This window comes from Falco peregrinus, chromosome 2, assembly GCF_023634155.1.
Source record: "Falco peregrinus isolate bFalPer1 chromosome 2, bFalPer1.pri, whole genome shotgun sequence".
Taxonomy (NCBI): Eukaryota; Metazoa; Chordata; class Aves; order Falconiformes; family Falconidae; genus Falco; species Falco peregrinus.
This window is the reverse complement of record NC_073722.1, coordinates 35,626,478-35,645,856: the sequence shown is the minus strand read 5'-3', so window position 1 is coordinate 35,645,856 and position 19,379 is coordinate 35,626,478. Positions and strand designations below refer to the sequence as shown.

General features: G+C 35.1%; 1 protein-coding gene across 3 annotated transcripts; it reads left to right on the top strand.

Annotated features, from left to right (window-relative positions):
* The first annotated feature begins 45 nt into the window (after window positions 1-45).
* On the top strand, window positions 46-14,775 carry CEP44 (centrosomal protein 44). Of its 3 annotated transcripts, XM_005239575.4 has the most exons (11): window positions 46-142; window positions 3,365-3,516; window positions 4,093-4,240; window positions 5,199-5,345; window positions 6,263-6,370; window positions 7,600-7,731; window positions 8,104-8,313; window positions 11,317-11,386; window positions 13,386-13,510; window positions 13,760-13,797; window positions 14,601-14,775. In XM_005239575.4, exons 2-11 carry the CDS (start codon window positions 3,428-3,430, stop codon window positions 14,647-14,649), a joined length of 1,116 nt encoding a protein of 371 aa, XP_005239632.2. In that variant the 5' UTR covers window positions 46-142; window positions 3,365-3,427; the 3' UTR covers window positions 14,650-14,775. The 3 variants fall into 3 exon arrangements, with proteins under 3 accessions (XP_005239632.2, XP_027645488.1, XP_055650270.1); XM_027789687.2 differs by lacking the exon at window positions 46-142 and having other exon boundaries at window positions 1,127-3,516; window positions 4,098-4,240; XM_055794295.1 differs by lacking the exon at window positions 46-142 and having other exon boundaries at window positions 1,130-3,516.
* The last annotated feature ends 4,604 nt before the right edge of the window (window positions 14,776-19,379 follow it).

Below are 19,379 nucleotides of genomic sequence, written 5' to 3'. Positions count from 1 at the left end.
CGTCACGGCGGAGGCACGCGCGGGAAGCGGAAGCGGCCGCTGGGTCTGGCGGCGGCAGATTCGGTTGGGAGCTGCGGCGGGCCGGCGGGCTCCTGAGCGGAGACGGTGGGGCACCCACTGGCCCGGGCGGCGGCTGGCGCGGGTGAGCGTCAGGATCTTTCTTGGGGCAGGGGCTTGTTCCCCCTTAGGGGCGGGCTGTGCGGGACGGCCCCGAGCCTAGGGCCCTCCCTCGCCTCAAGGACGGCGAGCCCTGCGGCCGAGCGGGGGAGGCCCGGTCTCCGCCTGGCATAGGTGGGGGCAAGGAAGGGCGGGCAGGGAGCTGGGCCCGGTCCTGCTTTTGCCAGTTCTCCTCAGGTCGCTGGTGCGGCTCTGGGAGTGCAGCCGGCCTTGCCCCTGGCAGGGCCGCGGATTTTTCTTCTGTTTCGGTGGCGCCCAGGGCAACCGGCCTGCGACGCGCAATTCCTTCGCGGGCTTCGCGAACTTGTGGTTCACTTGTTCGCAAGTACCTTGTGTGCTTCTGGTGTGTCTGTTGCAGCTGGCACGACAGCGAAACGCAGTATTTGTCCTTGACGTTTTTGTATCTCTGCATAATGCGTGACTTTCTCTCCTGCTCCCTACCTCATGTAACAGAAGAGTCATATAATACCATTAGAAAAAATCAAGTCTCTTTTTGTTAGACATTTCAAAGACAGGGTTTACAGTGTTAAGATACTTTGTAAATTGCATGGGTTTGAGATTGTTTTTTTTACATTCATTAGTTCTTTGAATACCGTATGCAATTTTGAGAGTTGTTCTTTAAACTGCTTGCAGTTCTATGTTATCATCTCTTAAAACTTAATTATATATGATTTTATTTTGGATAGCCAATGTTCTGTAACTGTTCTGTCATCCCTGAATTCCTACAGGCAAAAGCTATGTGCAACTTACTACTGTTCACCTCCCTAAGATGTTAAAAGTATTTTCTACTTACTTTGTTATTTTTTTGATCTCTTGACCTATTCTGTTTGTATTGACAGTAGTTGCCAGTTTTTACATCCAGAGGTCTGGTGTAGAAAGGATTGTTGATACTTTGGGAAGCAGCCTGTATGATTAGATTAATTCCTATGAGAGAGTCTTCTGTAAGTATTTGCGTTGCAGATTAGAGCTTCAGTTTTATGTCAGACTCCTTGAGACTTGTCTTTGAGATCTGATTAAATTGGCAAAACCATAGGATGGATCCTCTGTAAGGTAATGCAGGAAGAATAGCTGCTTCAGTGTCTAATACTTGAGGTTAAATTTTCCCAGCCTTTAATGCTGAGTGTTGTGTACTTATAACTAGCATGACTAATAACCCGTAGTAATAATTAAAGAGGAAGAACCTGATAATTAAATAGGAAGAAAATACTTTAACAAGGACAGAACACAAGTGAAGATCTTCATCTTTTGAAGACTTCTGATTTAAATACCAGAGGCCCAAGGAGAAAAAAACCCAGACCATTGTGAGTGCAAGCTTTAACTGTTGGTGTTTTTTTGTTGTTTTGGATTATTTTTTTTTAATTACTCTAAGTGAAGTGTGTGGTCAAGAAGTTCCTTTCAAGAAGACTCGTTGCTTTAGTGAGTAGGACCAAATAACAAAGCTCAAACTGGAGTACCCATTGGAATTTATTTCTGACAAGGCTAGGCATAATCGCTTTGGAGTATTTGGTCTTTTGGTCTGAATCTCATATGTCAGCAAGAGAAATGATAAAAAGTTCCGTATTTTGAGGGTATCTTTTCATGTATGGCAATGCCTGTTTACTGCTCAGGTTGGTAGGCTTCAAATTATTTGTTCTCTGGCAAGAAAAATTCAGTGAAGACAGTGACAGGCAATTATCTTCCAGGTTCTTTCTGTTCTAGGGCTTTATACTGGAATAATTACTTTTACTGGGGCTTTTGGGGAAGTACTGTAGAGGATTATGCCAGTCACAAGCAGTTCTCAAGGATGTGAGGAAGGAGAACTGTTTGTGTGAAGTGTCAACTTTATGTACTTCTGTACTTCAACTTTGTCTATGCCCCCCCCTCCTTTTTTTCATTGTGTTTTCTCAAAACCATTCAAAAACCTGAGTTTGGCAGTTTTCTAATACACTTTCTCAAGTTCTGTCAGTCTGTCCAGATTGCTAAGATGCAAGTAATTTGTTTTCCATTGTGACCTAAGAAGCTGGGCTATCATCCTGTCTGGGTTGTAGAAGAGCTTATATTGGTTGCTTATAAAAAACGGTTGCAAGATACAGTAAACAGTACTTGTATGCTCTCTTTAAATATAAATGTATTTTGAAGCAATGGAGTGAGGGACAACGTTCTTTAAGGTAATTAGTAGTACTGATACTTGAAGGTACAGCTTCAGGTGTTTCATTTTCATGAGCCAGGTGGAGTTGCCAGTATTTTTAGAGCTTTTATGGCAATCCCCCATCCCCCACCCCCATTTGAGAACTGACTAATCAGTTCTGTTTGGTAAAATGTATTAAAAGTGTGAGTTTCCTGTACTTACCCCTTTGACAGATCTAAAACCTGATTTGAATGGTGATTTCATGCTTTACTGACTCTTTTTTGTTACCTTTTTTTCCTCTCTTTTTTTCCCCCTTCCTATAGTTTTTTTTCTTGCAGTCTTCAGTGTCCCTGTGGGATAGTCCTGCAGAGCAAAAGGCACCTTTTTGTAGTTTGCACAGTCATTAGATGAATCCCTTTATTCTGTGAAGCAAAGCCCACAGCAAATTAAAAGCAGATTCTCAACTTGTGTGTTACAATGTAGAAGTTAAACTGGGATCTTTTTGTTATAATCTCAATAAACTTGCATCTGTTTTGAAGTATCTAGGCAGTCTGTTACCCCCTTCCCCCTGAACAATTTTAGGTGTATTTAATGGATCATCTAAATAGGGAAGTATTGTCTGTGATGAGTTGCTAGTCCTGTCTTCTGATGTTTACACGTCCAAACATTGTTCTTTTGGCCAGTGAGCTTGGGGCCAGGTGAATAAAAGAATAAGAAGCATTCTAAGCTGAAGAATGCAAAAGGTTTTCACTTCTGGTGGGGTTTCTGCTCCTTTGAAACAGCAAAGTAACTTTTTTTCACTCAGTGGATTTGGCCAGTCCTAAATTCTTATTATGCTTTCAGGTATCTTTATCTTCAGAGGTCTTTGATGGTTGATCAGATTGAGGATTACTATTTGATTCTATTTAGAATGAATGAAGATGATGACTGATATCAGTTGGTATGGAGCCATAGCTCTGTGCTGTATTGTAACACTTAAGGAATAGTAGTGTCTAGAAAAGAAGAGCAAATCCCTTTGAATTTCAGTGATAATTCTATTGCATTTTATAATTTTTGTGTACATTTTTTTTTATTTTTAAGGAGGACAGTGTATACTATATGACATTTATTTCATAATCTGAAAGAAGAATAGCATTTGGAATAATGGCAACAGGAGACCTAAAAGGAAGTTTAAGAAAAATTGAACAAGGACTTCGCTTGTTAAATTATCCAAGAGATGTGGATTACACAGTGTAAGTGGCAGTGTGAATAGATTTGTCCTAATACATGATGACAGCAAGATGTGTAAAGATATGTATAAATATTAGTGTTGCACCTAGTGATGAGCAAGCAGACCGTATGTCTGTGGGAAGTTGAGGTTCGATACGTGTGAACTGGAAGATAAAAGGATACAGTTTTGCTGTTCTGAGCAATCCTTAGAGTAATCCTGAAGTGTACCATTATCTTGCTCTTTCTTCTGCTTTTTTTTCTTTGATTAATCTCTCATCTCTCACCTTTCTAATTTCTTTGAAAGTACTAGCAAAAGAAAATTTCATTCTGTAAAGATTAAAAAATGTTGAATGTTGAGGTGGAAATATTGGTGGGCTTTAGACCTGACTTAAAATTATATGATGGTCACAAAAACGTTGTTTTGAGCGTTTTACATGCTGAAAGATATGTCTGGGGGAAAAAATGCCTTAAAATGAAGGAGATACTTGGTTGTAACTTGCTGACTATGTTAAAACACCTTTCAAGTTAAATGTGTGAATTCAGGTAATGAAAGGCTTTTATTATCTTCTGCTGTGTAAAATACTTTTGTTTTTCAATAGGTTAGTAAAGGGTGATGCAGCTGCATTTTTACCTATCATCAGCTATTGTTTTACATCTTTTTCAACTTACATAGCAGAGCTTTTGGTAAAGTGCAATGTGGAACTCACAGCAAAGAGTGACTTGCGTTTTATTGAAGCTATTTATAAGGTATTTATCTTTATGTTCTTTGCAGAAGAGATAGAGTTTTGAATATGGCCTCATAAAAATGAAACATCTAATATGAGTTTTACTATGAAGCAAAAATTTTTGGCAATGAATGTGAATTGTGATTCTATTAGAATTGAAGATGAGTAGTAAGTCATTGTGTGGCAAGTCTTCATTTAGATTTTCATGAAAATAAGTTTGGGTGTTATTAGCCAAATCTCAGATTTGAGGCAGTTGCAGAAAAAGTAATATTATTTCATGTAGTTTTGCAGAATATCGAAATACCTATTATATAATAGGTTTTATAGTAGTGACATTAGAAGAAATCATAACCAGCAAAAAATCACATAATTATGATGAAAGCACAATTAAGAAATACAGCTATTTTAAAACACCATGCCATATTAATATATAAAGTCCAATACTTAATTTATAAGTTGGAATAAAATTATTAATGGAATGAAAATAATTTTGAGCTATCCTAAAAAATATACATAAGTACATTTTTGTAATTGTGGCTTGATGTATTAATGAATACTATCTTATTCAGGCTAGTTTTTCATCTGAGGACAGAGGCTTTTCTACAAAGAGACTTTGTGGGAGCCTTACTTAGCACTCTGACGCATTTGCCAAAATTGATAAACTTTTTATTGTGTGTTCGTTTTAAAAAGTTTTTGTTTAACTTTTTTCATATTAATGTCTACAGTCATGTATTTAATGAATCTCAAGACTGAGTTAAATTTTACAAGAGTGATGTGAATGAAATGTTTCTGGAAGAGGCATGTTTCAGGTCTAGTTAGAAGAAACAGCTGAGAATATATAAAACAAATGAGAAAAAGTTTAACTGCTGAAGTGCAGAATGAAATAAACAATTGTAGAAAAATAAGAATCTGAGCGTGCCATTTCTACAGCAAATTGCGCAATCGTTTTGAAAGTGAAATAAAATCTTATTTTATTGCAGCTTCTTCGAGATCAATTTCAATATAAACCAATTTTAACAAAACAACAGTTTCTTCAGTTTGGCTTTGCGGAAAGAAAGATGCAGATTGTTTGTGACATTATCAACTGTGTGGTGAAAAAACATAAGGAATTAAGTAACTCAAATAAGGTACTGATTAAATGGTAACTTTATTGTAAGGTTTCTTTTGACATACTTGATGCTGCAGGTAGAAGATGAAGACCAGTTTGTTTGAAGATGCAGCATTGCTGATGGTCAAAATTGGGGGAAAATTAGTATGAAGTTCCATTGTAAGATGCTGGAGTGCTATCAGGTATACAAAAGACATGAAGCTGCTGATGCTTTGTAGTATTAAAACAGAAAACATTAGAATGAAGATAAAGCTGGTACTTGGTATCTTTACAGTAAGTGATGCTTTTTCTTTTACACTTCTCAACACAGTGAATGTGTAACTCAATAGACTTAGCAGGTAGATGTAAAAACAAAGCAAAACTGATGTTGAAATTCTGGTAACATCTAATTTAAACATGACACGTTTCAGTGGTGTACGATTTAAATCATTATTTTCAGTAGTCAAATTTGTTTTACATTAAAGCATAATTTTTTCAGTGTATGCTGTGTATCTGTGCTTTAATAAAAGGAATTTTCAGTTCATATTTAACATAATTTTGTTTCATTTGCATTTATAATTGTAATTTCTGTGTTTGTCACTTTTGGGGGCATAGCTACATTTTTTGGGGTGTGTTTGCTTGTCATTTAACTCTGCTGCAAGTTGTCTTTTCTGTTTATGACCGACTTTGATGCAGCCTTGCATAGGCATTAATGAGTGTATGAATATGGCGTTCACTTCCAAATATTTTCTCTGTAAATTGGGTCGTACTTATTTTTTTATTTAGACATCACTGTACTGCAGAGGTTTAAATGTGTTTGTGTGTGTGCCATGTAATCTTCCTGCTTGTTAGTGATGTCAGATAATGGAGTGTGTCATCCCATTCCCATGTTCTGTGTGTGTCCTGGAAAATATTCCGGTGTTAGAAGCATAATATTTTCTCCTTTTCACTTCAAAGGTTAAATTGCAAACGAGGAAGAAACTCAGATCTGTTAAATGTGAAGTATGGTCAAATTATGGTAATGTCCTTGCTGATCCTAGTGGCAGTGGTCTGAATTCCAAACAGGTACAATCATAGTTTTATGTTGTATTATGTCTAAAGGTTAATCTAATCTGCAGCAAGTCAGGTTCTTTCTGGAATGTGTTTTCATTTAGGTTTTTATGCTTGTTCAGACCAGAGTTGTTGTTAGTTTTTGGTTTTCTTTAATTTACTTTTTTCCCCAAAGTGTGGTTGACTGAAATAAGCGCTCAAACAGAGAGGATGTTGCTTCTTTGTTTACTGAGTAGTTGATCTCAAAAGTTTTGGTGGTAATGATCTAGTACCGTTGTTTGCCATTAGAATTCTACCAAGTTGAGGAACAGCAATGATGATGCAATTGGAAAAAGGATATGCATCTAGTTTGGAGACTGAAGTGTGTTTGGCCTAACATTGCACTGTTTTCAACATAGCTTTGTATGTATGTAACATTCCTCTTGGCTTCAGTTTTATGAGAGTAACACTTCATCCTATGCATTATGCTACTTTTTGCCTGTGGAGGAGACACCTCTCCTAATATTTTATGCTAAAAGAGTGTAAAGCAAAGTTGTACAAAACTTATAGGACTGTGACTGCCCATAAAATGTTGGTGATTTCTATTTAGAAGGAAAATACTGCCTTTAGCAGTGAAGAAAACTTCACAGAAAAGGTATTTGGAATGACTTATCTGGCACTTCTGGTTGTGGAGTGGTAGAACCAAATGGGGATATATGTGAGCATATTAAGAATTCCCTAGAAAGACAAGTGTTTCAGCTTCACTAAAGTGTCTGGGAATCTGTAAATATTAAGATGTCGCACAAATCTAGCAATTGTGGGTTCATAATCATTAGGTAATATATTTTGTTTTGTGGCAGGTAGTGATCATAGGACTTGATCCACCTGGAAGGAAAGGCAAAATTTGTCTGTTTTCTCTAAGGGAAACATTCAAAGGAAACAAAATGTGTAGCTAGTAGTGCTATTTTGCTGACAGTTGTCAAGGAAAAAGAGTTCTGATCTTCCTAGTTAAACTTCTTTTTCTAAACATTCAAGTGGTGATTTTGATGTTGGAACTGTCTATACATATGTTAATACATATAGCGAGATTCATGCCTCCTAATCAACACTTTGCATCCAGTTGGTATAATTTAGTCAGATTTAAATAAATAAATAAATGCATACTAAAATGATAGGTCTTTTGTGTCAGTTACTTGGCAGATGAATTGAAATGTTCTTGTAATAATAACACTGGTAACTTATTTTTTTTTAACATACTCAAAAAGAAGCCTCAAGTAGAACGGCACTCAGGAAATGAAGTTAATTGTGACCTTAACCCACTACCCCTTCCAGCACAGGGATGTAATGAAGAAGAATCGTACCTTGATAACGATGTTGTGGAAGTCAAATGTGAACAAGTAAGAACTTTTATTTTAAGATGCTGTCTGTATGTATTAACTTTTCTTACAGGACTTTTCTAAAGGGATAAAGGTTTTGACAAGGTATCTGGATGGTCTTGGAAGTATAACGAGTAGATACCTATCAAATAGATGGAAAAAGTTAAAGTCAGTTAAATTGTACTGTCCTTTCAAGAGCCAATACTGTGAATAGTTTCTTTTAAAAGCTGAGTTCCATGAATGGGCATATTGTGGCAATTCTGAAAGAAAAATAATTTTCTAATGTAGCAGCACATGGTTACTGAACTTGAGGAAGATTCTGCTTAATTTTATTGATCAAATCATGAATTATATCTGTTTTGAAATTAGAGGACGTGTGTTCCATATTTTCAGGTAATAGAAGATAATACTCAGATTGAGTTCCTGAAGAGTCAGCTTGCTGATTGCCAGGAAAAACTTCATAAGCTAGATTGGATGGAAGGTAAACTACATGTTTTAGAAGAGAAACTGAAAGGAAAGGTGATCATAGATGAGAAGGACTGGAATAACTTGTTGAGTCGAGTTTTGCTTCTTGAAACAGAATTGTTGTTGCAATCCAAAAAGGTATGTTAACTTCCGTTTTTCTTCTATAACAAAAATTGCTCAACACAATGTTGTCAGCCTGTTTCTGCTCTTCCTGCCTCCTGATGTGTGCTTCTTCATTATTTTCAAAGACGTCATATGAAGGGGCTGTTTATGGAGTTGGTATTTTTTTCTTAACTGTTATGTTGCTTTCTCATGCTCTATGAAGCAAAGCTGTCCATTGGAAATTGTTTTCTTGCAGGAACAGAAGGTATAGCTAAACCTGTTTTCATTAGTAATGACTGTGTGTGTTTTTATTTCTCAGTGAATTTGTAGAAGGAAGCTTTTGAAGAGTCTTAATCATGCTGTCTTTGAAAGCTTAATATTTTTGTAGCTAAGAGTTTCATCATGCTAGTGACACATTTAAGGGTTTTCTTATTCTGGTCTACATTATTCTGGCCTGCATTATTCTGTTTTTCTTTTAATGGCCTGCAAATGGTTGCTGTTGATACAGCTGAATATCTATTTGTTAATTCTCCAAACTCTAATCAGGTACAGATACTCCCTTTGGAAGATTGTCTTCAGTCTGTATAACTCATGTTGACAAAAGTAGATGGCTTGCTCGATGGAATATACAAGGTTAATGGAGAAGTTAATTCTTGGTTTAGTTTGTGGCTCTTTGAAATGTCTAGCCTGATTGATGGTCTTTCTCCTTTTTGCACCCCCACTCCCTACTTTTTATTTCTTGTCCATGGTGTTCACTGCATTTTTAAATGTGTGAAAGTGCTATAGTTGTGATGTGGCTATGTTTGGCATATTTGTCAGAGTAAATCAAGTATTTTGTTGTGTTAAGACTTATTTTTTGTGCTGTTGAAAGATCCCTGTATGCACATTATATAATTTCATATAGGTACGCATGTAAGTACATGAGTACTTGAGATGCAGTGAACCATAGCATCAATTTTGTGATCACATGCTTAATTGCAAAGTGTATTTGCGTATGTATCTCCTGTATCCTTCAGACACTGTCAGATGCTTTCCAGAAGCTAAAAACCCATGTGGAAAATAGTTGATCAGTGTTGCATTTTTATTTGTAGTTGCAAAAATGTTAAATTTACTTGTAAGCAGGAGTTCTGTGTGCATTGCTGGCCCTGCAAATTTGAAAATGTTGCTAATACTTATATAAAGACATGTTTTTGTTTTTTGTTTTTCCTGTGTGCCTTGAAAGTGTGCTAGTTACGCGAAGTCTTGAAGAAGTGTTTGGATTGATCACTAGGTTGTTTCTAAAGGCTGTAGCTCAAACTGTAAGGACCTACATTCTCAATTGCTTTTTTCTTTTTTTCAAACACACTTTGAGGTCAGTAATGGCTCAAGTGATTTACCCTTTGAAATCAATTTCTTATGGATATTGTAATTTAACTATCAGTAGACATATGTCCAAATAACACCACCAATGATAATGTTTTCTTCTGCTAGTATTCAGCTGAACAGCCATAGACAGTTTTGGTCCTGTTTCAAGTGTATTCTCTTTAAAAGGTGTTGCATTTATGCTGGTAGCAGCATGGGAAAGCTTATGTTTCAGCCTAGGCTTGTTCTTTTATTTCTGTAAATCTGTTTTATTATCACTTCAGTAACATGTTTATTGCATAAGCTTTGGAATAGTATTTGGGTAATATTTGGAAAATACTTAACATTAATATTACTAAAGAATTTCCAGTAAGATAATTATATTTCTGTACTGCATGTTACTGAAATAAGTAATCTGCAGAAACATATTTGAATGTAATTTGTGTGTGGCATTGTTGCTTGTCTCTTTCTCAAAGCAAATAAGCTCTCTTTTATCCTTAAAATAATCTTGAAAACCCTAATTTTTTTCCAATAGGCATTTGAAAATTGCTGAGAAATAACCCTTTGGGCCAGAGAATTGCTGTTTTTTTGTTTCATGAAATTCGATCCAAGTTGTGCTTCACAGATATAGAAGCAATTCAGAATTACTCTTGGAATTTTTCAGGGAACTTTTGACATCTAGCCAGCGTAGCAGGAACACGCTTTGAGATGTGTCTTGCACTGCTGCCAAAGTAGCAGTAGTTGTGCATTTAGCTCTGCGAAAGTCTGAAAGCTACCAAATCCATTTTAATGAAAGGAACTGAGCAGAAGTAGTCAGTGCAGGTATCTGTTTCTGTATTAATTTTTTTAGAGGTATTAATTACTACAGTTTTTTCCAGCTTCTTCCCACATAATATGTATTTCTCCCTCATTCACTTGTTTGGGCATAATATTCACCTGTTAACTGATACAGTTACTCCAGTATATAAAGTGCTATAATTTACCAAAGGCTGAGATTCAAATCATAATGATGACTAGTTGGCGAAAAATGTCTAGGTGTTAAGTGTTGGATTTCTTTTATTTTGAAATTAGGAGATTGTACTAGAAAACATTATTGTTAGTACAATGTTAATTCTGATTCCTGGTTTATGAACAACCTTCTATAAGCTAGATGGAGTTAAACAGAGAACTTTTCTTAAAAGAGCCCCGTCTCATTTAGAAGCCTCAGAAACTAGCTTAAAATAGACTCTTGAATTCTATGCATTTAAGTGGAATGAATTTCAGTTCATTTATAGGCTGATTTTTTTAGGACTGAGGAGCTGCATTTCTGAGTATCAACCAGAAGTAGAAGGTACAATTATTTTGCTAAGGTAACGGCAGTCAATGTCAAGATGTAAGTGTTAGCCCAGCCAAGAGCAGTCTGATTGTTCATTCTACTCATACTGACGTTATATGTACTGTCCTTGGACCTGGTTTTGGCCTGTTCATGAACAGCAATATTGATGCTTGTTGAAAAAGTGCCCGTGAATTAGACTAGGTTTTTAATGCAGTGTATGTGTGTACATGTTGGATGTTTTAGTCCTATAAAGACACTTGTGCGGTGCCAACATATCTGGATGATGTAGCAAATACACGCATAGCTAGTACTTAAATATACTTTTGTTCAGTCAAAAGATGACTTAGGGTATATGGCTAAAATGCAGTAAACTTATATTTCAGAGAGACTTACCTACAGAGGTCAGCAACATCGGCCAAGAATGTACTGCTGGTAGGATTCCAGTTTCTGCTGGTGAGTGTTATTGGTTTTCTTTAATTAACATCATATATTAAAAATTCTTGCAGATGTTGACTAAAATAGTGTTTTTTAAGTAGACAATTGCAATTTTGTGACTTAGGAATTTAAATGCATGCTGCAAATTAGAAGTTAACCTGCTAGTCACTTCATGTTTGTAATTTATTCTTCGGAAGCTTTATTTACTGAAATAGTTTTTAAAGCATTAGTGAAAATATAGTGTAGTAATTAATGTTTACAAATAACTACTAAAAATCTCAAAGATGCGAATTTAAAGTACTTTAGCTAAAGCTGTGAAAAAGCAATGTTATCTGTGCTTTAAAGTAGCTATAATGCTTTAAAAATAAGCTGCTTATTTGTAAGCACAAAAAATTATATTGCTGCAATGGGTTTGTTATAATTCAAATAGTGTCATATTTATGATTTTTTTTTGCTTTTATAATGGGGCTCAGGACGAATCAGGTCTTTCTCATTCATAATCCATGTTATTTTTCAAATCACTGCTGAATATTCTCTATAGTTTCATCCCTTTTGAAGCAGTTAGCAGGCATCCAACTAGCATGTTTACTAAACTTTCTTATTTTGAAGAGCAAGACAAAATCTTTTTTTTTTCTATTTCCAGCTTCATTTTGATAATGTACAAGAAGTAAATAGGACAGCCTTAAGTGGGAAAGAAATTAAAAATATTCCCCAGGCCATAAGTAATTCTGTCTTTCTCAGTCGGTGGTAGCTCTTTAGCCCTTGCGTTGCATCATTCTCTTTAGTAATTTGGCCTGTTTTCCCTATGGCAGCTGTTATTCCTACCACCAGTAGTAAGGAGGGTATTCAGTTTCCCATTCTCACTTACTAGGTTCGTCCAGTGTTGGGCTCTTGCATTGACATTAAAAGGGAATCTCAGTAATGCAGTTTCTGTGGAAATTAGGAAGGTAGTTTCTCGGTTATGTTGAAGTTTGTTTTAATTATGAAGTCTCAGAAATGGGACCTTTTTACAGACCTTAGACAGCTTGCTGCATGTTTACTTCCTTTCATATATTTAGTGGTATGTTACTGACACTTGAGGACTTTATAGTTAGCAAGGAGGCTGGTGGTATTTAATAGAATTTTCATATTTTCAGACTTCTAGAATTCTGAATTTGTTACTCCTATTTTTCTAAAATATGATTCAGGAAATTTTAGGCCGGTCTTAACTTTTCTGTCTGAGACGTACAGTACTTGGAATGCTTTGGTGCTTATTTTGGTTGTAGTGCTCTTCAGGAGTGACAGCTATACAGAAGAAACATTTTTTAATTGTATTTTATTAAAAATAATTTAATATTATTTTAATTACAGAGTAGTGTAGCTAAACATGTTCCACAGGTATGATCTGTATATGATGGCCTTACTAAAAATAAGCGTAAGGGAACACTTTTTTTCCTAAATACTGATTTCTCTTCCTGACAATAGTATTCTAAAATTGCAGAGTATCAAAACCTTCGCAATGTAAAAGAAAAGTTTTTCCGCTGAATGGATGCTAAACCTATACCAACAGGAAGAAAGCTAGGGAAACAGCAAGAGGCTGATACAAATTTTAAGCTAAGCAAGGAGGTGATTTTGTTTATATTTCTACTGCTTATAAGATGGGTTACTTAGCACAAATTAAAGACATGTTTGAACTGCAATAAATATAAACTATTCAAAATTACTATTAAATGTTTGACCCAGTAATTAGGCTTAAGTCTTAAGTGTTGGTTTTACTGTAATCAGGATAAAGGTAGAATTCCTAGTAATCTTTTTTTGAGTTTGTCTGTGTGTTATACACAGTATACTGCACTTACCTTGTTTTAAGAAAATGAGAAACTTATTTTGGATCCTCACCAGTAGCTTTTTTTTTCCCCCCTTTCTAAACAATACATTCTCTTCCATTATTACATACTGTAAATCAAGCTATTTGATAGCTGACCTTGCAATAAGAGAGTGAAAAGACAAAGGTGACATGAAAATGAGTATTTCTCCATAGATACAGAGAGGAAGGAGGACATGCCAGAGAGCCTTCATCAGTTGCCTGGATACAGTTCACTGTTATCCCCAAACCCATCTCCCAAAGCCATGACCATTAATTCTCAATGTCTGACAATTTCAAAGGTAAGTAAAATGCTTAGCTGATTTCGTTTGTGAGGTCAAGAGAACAAGTAAGCATTAGTTTTAATTGTATATACTAGTGAAAAACAAGGAAACTGTGCAAAACTACATCTAGGTCTGTCTCATAAAAATCCTTTTGATATGTAAACAGTGCTTAAAGTCACATTTTCTCTATGGATTTTTGGGCTGAAAGTCCATTTGAAGAATGTTAGCTTTGAAGAATTCACTAACTTTGTTGCTTTTAAATTGTAGGAGACAACAAGACAAAGAATGGAAAGGATAAGTAAAATGTAAGTAATAGGAAAGGGCAGCAGGAATTCATTTCCCAGGAGGGAGTTGTACTGGACTGAGGCATTATAGAGAACATACATATGTGTTCCAAACCTCAAAGGTCTCTACATCAGGTGTGGCATTTCCTTATGACTCCACTGGATAATAAATCCACTTACAGTTCTGTATTTGTGGGATGAGTCACTGTTTTGGTTTCTAAAAAGCAATAGAAAGCATTCTTAATTATTAACTAGATATTAAAGAGTGTTTAGAATCTGGTTGGTAAGGAATAGGAGTATTATTTACTTTCTGATAGGAATTCCCTGGAACTTCCAACTTTTCATCCTGAAAAATAACTACAATATCTTAACTCTCTTTTTTAGTATTTAAGGAAAAGTAAAACCAATTTCAGCCTAAGCATTGTGATAACTGTATTAAGGTATATTTGATGCTAGTTCTGAGATCCGTTACAAAAATTTTTTTTTTGTTTGAAATCTTTTTATTATACTTGAAGAGAAAACATTGCTGTGTAATGTTTCTTTAGCAAGAGATTTCTATAAGTGCCTGAACTGAAAAAAGCTGTAGCCTTTTTTGTGATGAAATTTTATTGTATGGGTTAGTTCTTTATGTATATTTAAGGTTTGTTGATATGTGGTAGGCATTTAAAATACAAAACCAATTGCAGAGGAAAAGGGGAGATGAGAGGAAACTTCAGGTTTCTTGCTGCTTGGTAGTATTTTGGATTCATTTGAGAGTTAAAGGCAGGTCAGTTATTTCCTACCACATTTTAGTAAGTGTGTGTGTAAACAAAATTTATTTTCAGAATTGAAGAAACCTCAGAATTGTTGAAAACATCAAGCAACACCACTTGAGAAGACCTGAAAGCACAGGGCTTCAGACCTGGTCTCTGTAGACTTGTGGATATCAGAACTAATATGTATGTTTGTACAGCATTAAATTTTTAAGATGTCAAATTTGTAATAAATTTTGAACAAATATTTTTCTAATGCATCTGTGTGTTGATTTTCCTCCCCTGGCCCCAATTTTTGGTTTCAAAAATTGTTCAAATAGCTTCCTCCCTGCACATCCCCCCCCGCCCCCCCTCCACCTTTGTAAAGTGAAGTCATTACAGCAGTGTATTTTTGTGTTGACATTTGTTAGCAGTGTGCTAAGCAATACGTTTTTTAGAGTGCAGGCTTGAGGACCGTGGTTTACATCCTGTTGGAAACGTTCCAGCTGGGACTTGCATATTACACCCAAGAGGCATTCTTACATACCATCCTACCATCTGTACTGTTGAATAAGTCTTAATGAAAACTTAAATACACAATTTCAAATATGTATCTTTTTTGCTGTTTTTTTTTTTTTTTTAAAAAAAAACAAACAAAAAACAAATCTAAGGTTTCTTGCTGAGCTGGAGTGCACCAGTGCATTATGGCTTCCATTAACACTGGCAAAGTGAGGGTCAGTTTGATCCTAAACACTAAAATGTGCAAGTAAGTCCACAGACTTTGACTGCAAGAGATGTGTTGAGTGTTTTAGTGCTCTTACCCAATGCATTTTAAGACCAGCAGCACAGATGGAGACCATCCAGTATACAAAGAGATGCAACATTTTAATGATTTTAAGCTGTATTAAAATTTCTCTTTAGAGACGTAGGTAGATGTAAGACTCCCATAAACATTACATAATGAAATCAAAGATGTGTGAAGTTTGATAAGATTTATTTATTACTCTTAAGTAAATTGTTACCCTATTGTATCAAGGTGTCTTTGTGCTATAATATTCCACTTATAAAGTTTTTTTGAGTTTGATTTTGCAAAACCAGTGGATTTTTTTGGCAGGGTTTGTAAATGAAGGTAAAAGCAGCTGTTTGACATTATGCTGTAAAAAGTGATTTATATGTTTTAACTAATTATGATTTTTCTATAACCATATGGAATATAAATTGACTATTTCACATACAAACAGAAGAACATAGTGATCCATTATGTTATATAAACTAGCTGAGTTTTTTTTACTTTTGCAATAGAATTTACTTTCCCAGTTGTTTAAAAAAAATAAATTATAAAGTTGGAAAGTTAGATGATGTGAACATGTTTTGCTCCTTAATTGTAAATAGACGTTGGAAATCACTGTTCATTATCCTAACAATGAAATGAGGTTTTCTTCTGAATGTTAGACCATTTCAACAGAAAATAGGTGAAGTTTTTCTCAAATAGGACTACAGCACCATCTTGTGGAAATCCTTATACAAAGTAATTACCAAAGGAGGAAAAAAGTATTTTCTTAAACAGTTAAAGTTATTGCTTTAAACCAGTAATGATCATATATTTTGAAATATTACCTCTCTTTAATTTTTCTGCTTTGCCTTGGAATCAAAGAGGATTTTATGTTTTTATATTCTTATAATTATAATCTGCATGATAATTAGTATGTATGATATCTGATAATCATGGCAGGAACCAGGAGAAAGAATCTGTTGTTTGTTGAAGTTACGGCAAGGATGGGATGTGTTAGTCAATATAAATTATTCAAGTTACAGGGATTTATCATTGAATGCATCTGATTAATGCAGTGAAAGTTAGAAAAAGGTCTTTCAGTAGGTATGCAATTTAATATGTAGTGCTGCAAAATTGAAAATCCAGAATTGTTGAAACTGTTTCCTTCTTCTGGAAACTTAAATGCAGTACTACGCAATGGTTCAGCCTTTGTACATAAAGGCTTTGTTTCTCCTGTTTTCAGGACCAAGCAGGAGCTCACTTTGATCAAACTGAAGCCACGGTTGTTTTACTGTTAGGGCAACAGAGTGAATTTGCTAAAGGTGGTCTTCTCACATTTGCTTTCTTTTTTAAAAAATGAAATTTGGTTTTGGAAGACAGTACCATGTTCTGAAAAAGAAAAAAAAATATTAAAAAAAACCCTCAACCATGTAAGGAGGGTTTGAATGCACTATTAATATTTAAGTCAGTTCTATCAGTGGAAACAATTAGTACTAGTGATGCTGTAAGTCACAGTAAAACCACCAAAGCAGTGCAATGCTGGGGAATACATGTAATGACTGAAAATAGCAACAGTCTTTGAGTAATTGCTGATGCAATGCTACTTCAAGCATTGTCACAACAGTTGAAGAGTTGACATTCTACATGTGTGAACAGTTGGGTGGGAGGATCTTGCTGAGTGCCAGGAGATGTTAGATACCTTCTGAAACATAATTTTAAAAAAAATCCTGAGACTATTCCTCCTGATAGTTTGTCACGCCTAGTTCTCTCCAATGAAGAAAAAAATTCCTGTTGTTCAAGATACATGTTCTATGGTTATAAATCATTAATCGAACCAGTGCTGTTTCTTAAAGTTACTGAATTTAATTTAGTTTAACTATAAAATCAGTAGTATAGATATATAAGAATTGTTCCGACAACTCTGTTTCCTTAAATATAAATAGAATAATTCCACCTTATGTAACAAAATATTTATGCATTATGTGGGATAGTGAAGCATAATTGCATTAAAGTAGAATGCTAAAACTGAAGCTTCTACAAAAAAAAATACTTTCTAACCTAATTTTTTAAAGCAGGTTTATGAATCTATTCAAACTTATGGGATTACCATTGAGATCTTTTTTTTTTTTTTTTTCTACTCTTTCTTATCCAATATGACTATGCACTTACTGAAATTAAAACATGCTATGGAAAACATAGTAAGAATCCTCTCACCCCAAATCTGTAATACTGAAAAGCAGTCTGATAACCTCTCAGTTATATTTTCCATCTGTGTATATACTACTACATGTTGTGGAATACTAGTGCTCTGGGTCATAAGTACTAAGAAAATTATTGTAGTTATGACCCTAGAATATATTCTTTATGATGTTACTTTTGATGTTCAAGATCTGATACTTGTGTTGTAGATCACTCAAGTCTGGTTGTACCTAAGTATGAGACAGGCTCAGTTCAGTTATATCCTGGTGTTTATACCTAACTTGGAGTTGGTTTGCATCTCCACAAGTGTATTCAAAGCTCAAAGCCTTAATTACTAAGTGTGTTCTATTTTCTTATAAGTGTGTCCAGTTTTCTTATGCTTATTCTTGCAGTTTTTTTATGTGTTTCTGCTCTGGTTTAGTCTCATGTCCCACATCAGGCTCGATTCAGTTTCTAGTCCCAACAGCAAACGCGGTGCAGAAGAAACCTGGACTGAAAATGTTTTTGAAAGTTTTACATTCTTTTAAATTTGCCTGTTACAGAATACTTGTTGTCTTGAAATCAGTTCGATTAAGGAGAAAATCTCTCATGGAATTTGCAGAACTGTAATCTAGACTGTGAGGAGGGCGGTTACTTGTTTTTCCTTCCTTGTAAGTCTAGCAGCGATGAGTAGAGCCACCTTGTTTGAATTCTAATATAAAAGTAATTTTGTTGCTTTTTTTTCTGATAATGTGGTATATTTATTGTAGAGTTTTGAAGAAATATTCCAATGTGAAAAATATTGTACATATATATATTTATGTATATAATTATTTTTTATAGCTTGAGCTGCTAGTAGCATGTAGTGTTGTGACAGTTTATACATGATGAGAGTGGCAGTTTTCCTCTCTCCCTGTGAATTATCAAATAGGTGATAGCTCTTTCAAATGAGGTACTCTTTCTAATTTTTTTTTTAAACAAGAGTATCTGTTGAGTTGTGGGGATGGCTGTCTGGTGCCCATACGGCTTCACAGCAAAGTTTGTGTTGCTAAAGTTGCTATTACAGCCTGTGGTAGAACCAGCCTATCAGCCTATTGCTCATACTAAACCCAATTTTTTGCTTACAGCTATTTGTTTTTCCTCTTCTCTTGCACATTTTTTTTTTGTTTGATCTATTGTATCTATTTTTATTTTATTATTATAATAAAAAGCTAAAATCAAGGATATAGATACACTGAAGTTTGAGAAGTACATTCTTGTGTTGTAAAGGTTAGCTTTTCTGGAGAAAGAAAAGAAAGATGGTCAAAATATATGAGAAGCTACTAATATTCGTGGAATTTACTTAGTTACTTTTCATTAGAGGTGGTTAAAATTCTTTACTAATCATCAATGAACAAGGGCTAAACCAGCTTTTTCTATTAGCTGCTTGTTTTGATATGGGAACTTAGCCTTCATTTTGAAAGTTGCAGTTGTAATTTAATCTGCTTTTAAAATTATTTATTTTACACTACCTTTCTTTCCAAACACTTATAGTTCCTTTGCAGTTTCTTTCTAGAATCTGATTTTAACCCTGTGTGGTGAAAATCTAAGTAGTTCACTTGTAATCCTGAGACAGCAAAATGCACTTCTTCAGGAAAGCTATTAAATCTGCAAAAATTGTTGAATGATAGTATGTTGCTTCTGTGGTATCTAGGCAGATTTCTGTGCTATAGAGGCCTGTATTGTGTTCTTTGTAGGATACCTAGGATGATGCAGTCTGTCAGCTGTGAGATGAGCAATCAATACAAGGGTACTAGTTAAAACACTTGTGACTTCAGTGTTTCAAATGGGGAAAAGAAGTCATACTAAAAGTGTGATATTCCTTCACTTGAGCATCCTACAGCTGATGTCATGAGGTGTAGGAAATTTAGTATACCTGTTTA

Excerpts from the sequence above, each read along its gene's own strand:
- CEP44 (XM_005239575.4), top strand. The coding sequence starts at position 3,428 with ATGGCAACAGGAGACCTAAAAGGAAGTTTAAGAAAAATTGAACAAGGA. Across the intron at positions 3,517-4,092 it reads AGAGATGTGGATTACACAGT|GTTAGTAAAGGGTGATGCAG; the intron begins GTAAGTGGCAGT and ends GTTTTTCAATAG. Across the intron at positions 13,798-14,600 it reads ATGGAAAGGATAAGTAAAAT|AATTGAAGAAACCTCAGAAT; the intron begins GTAAGTAATAGG and ends ATTTATTTTCAG.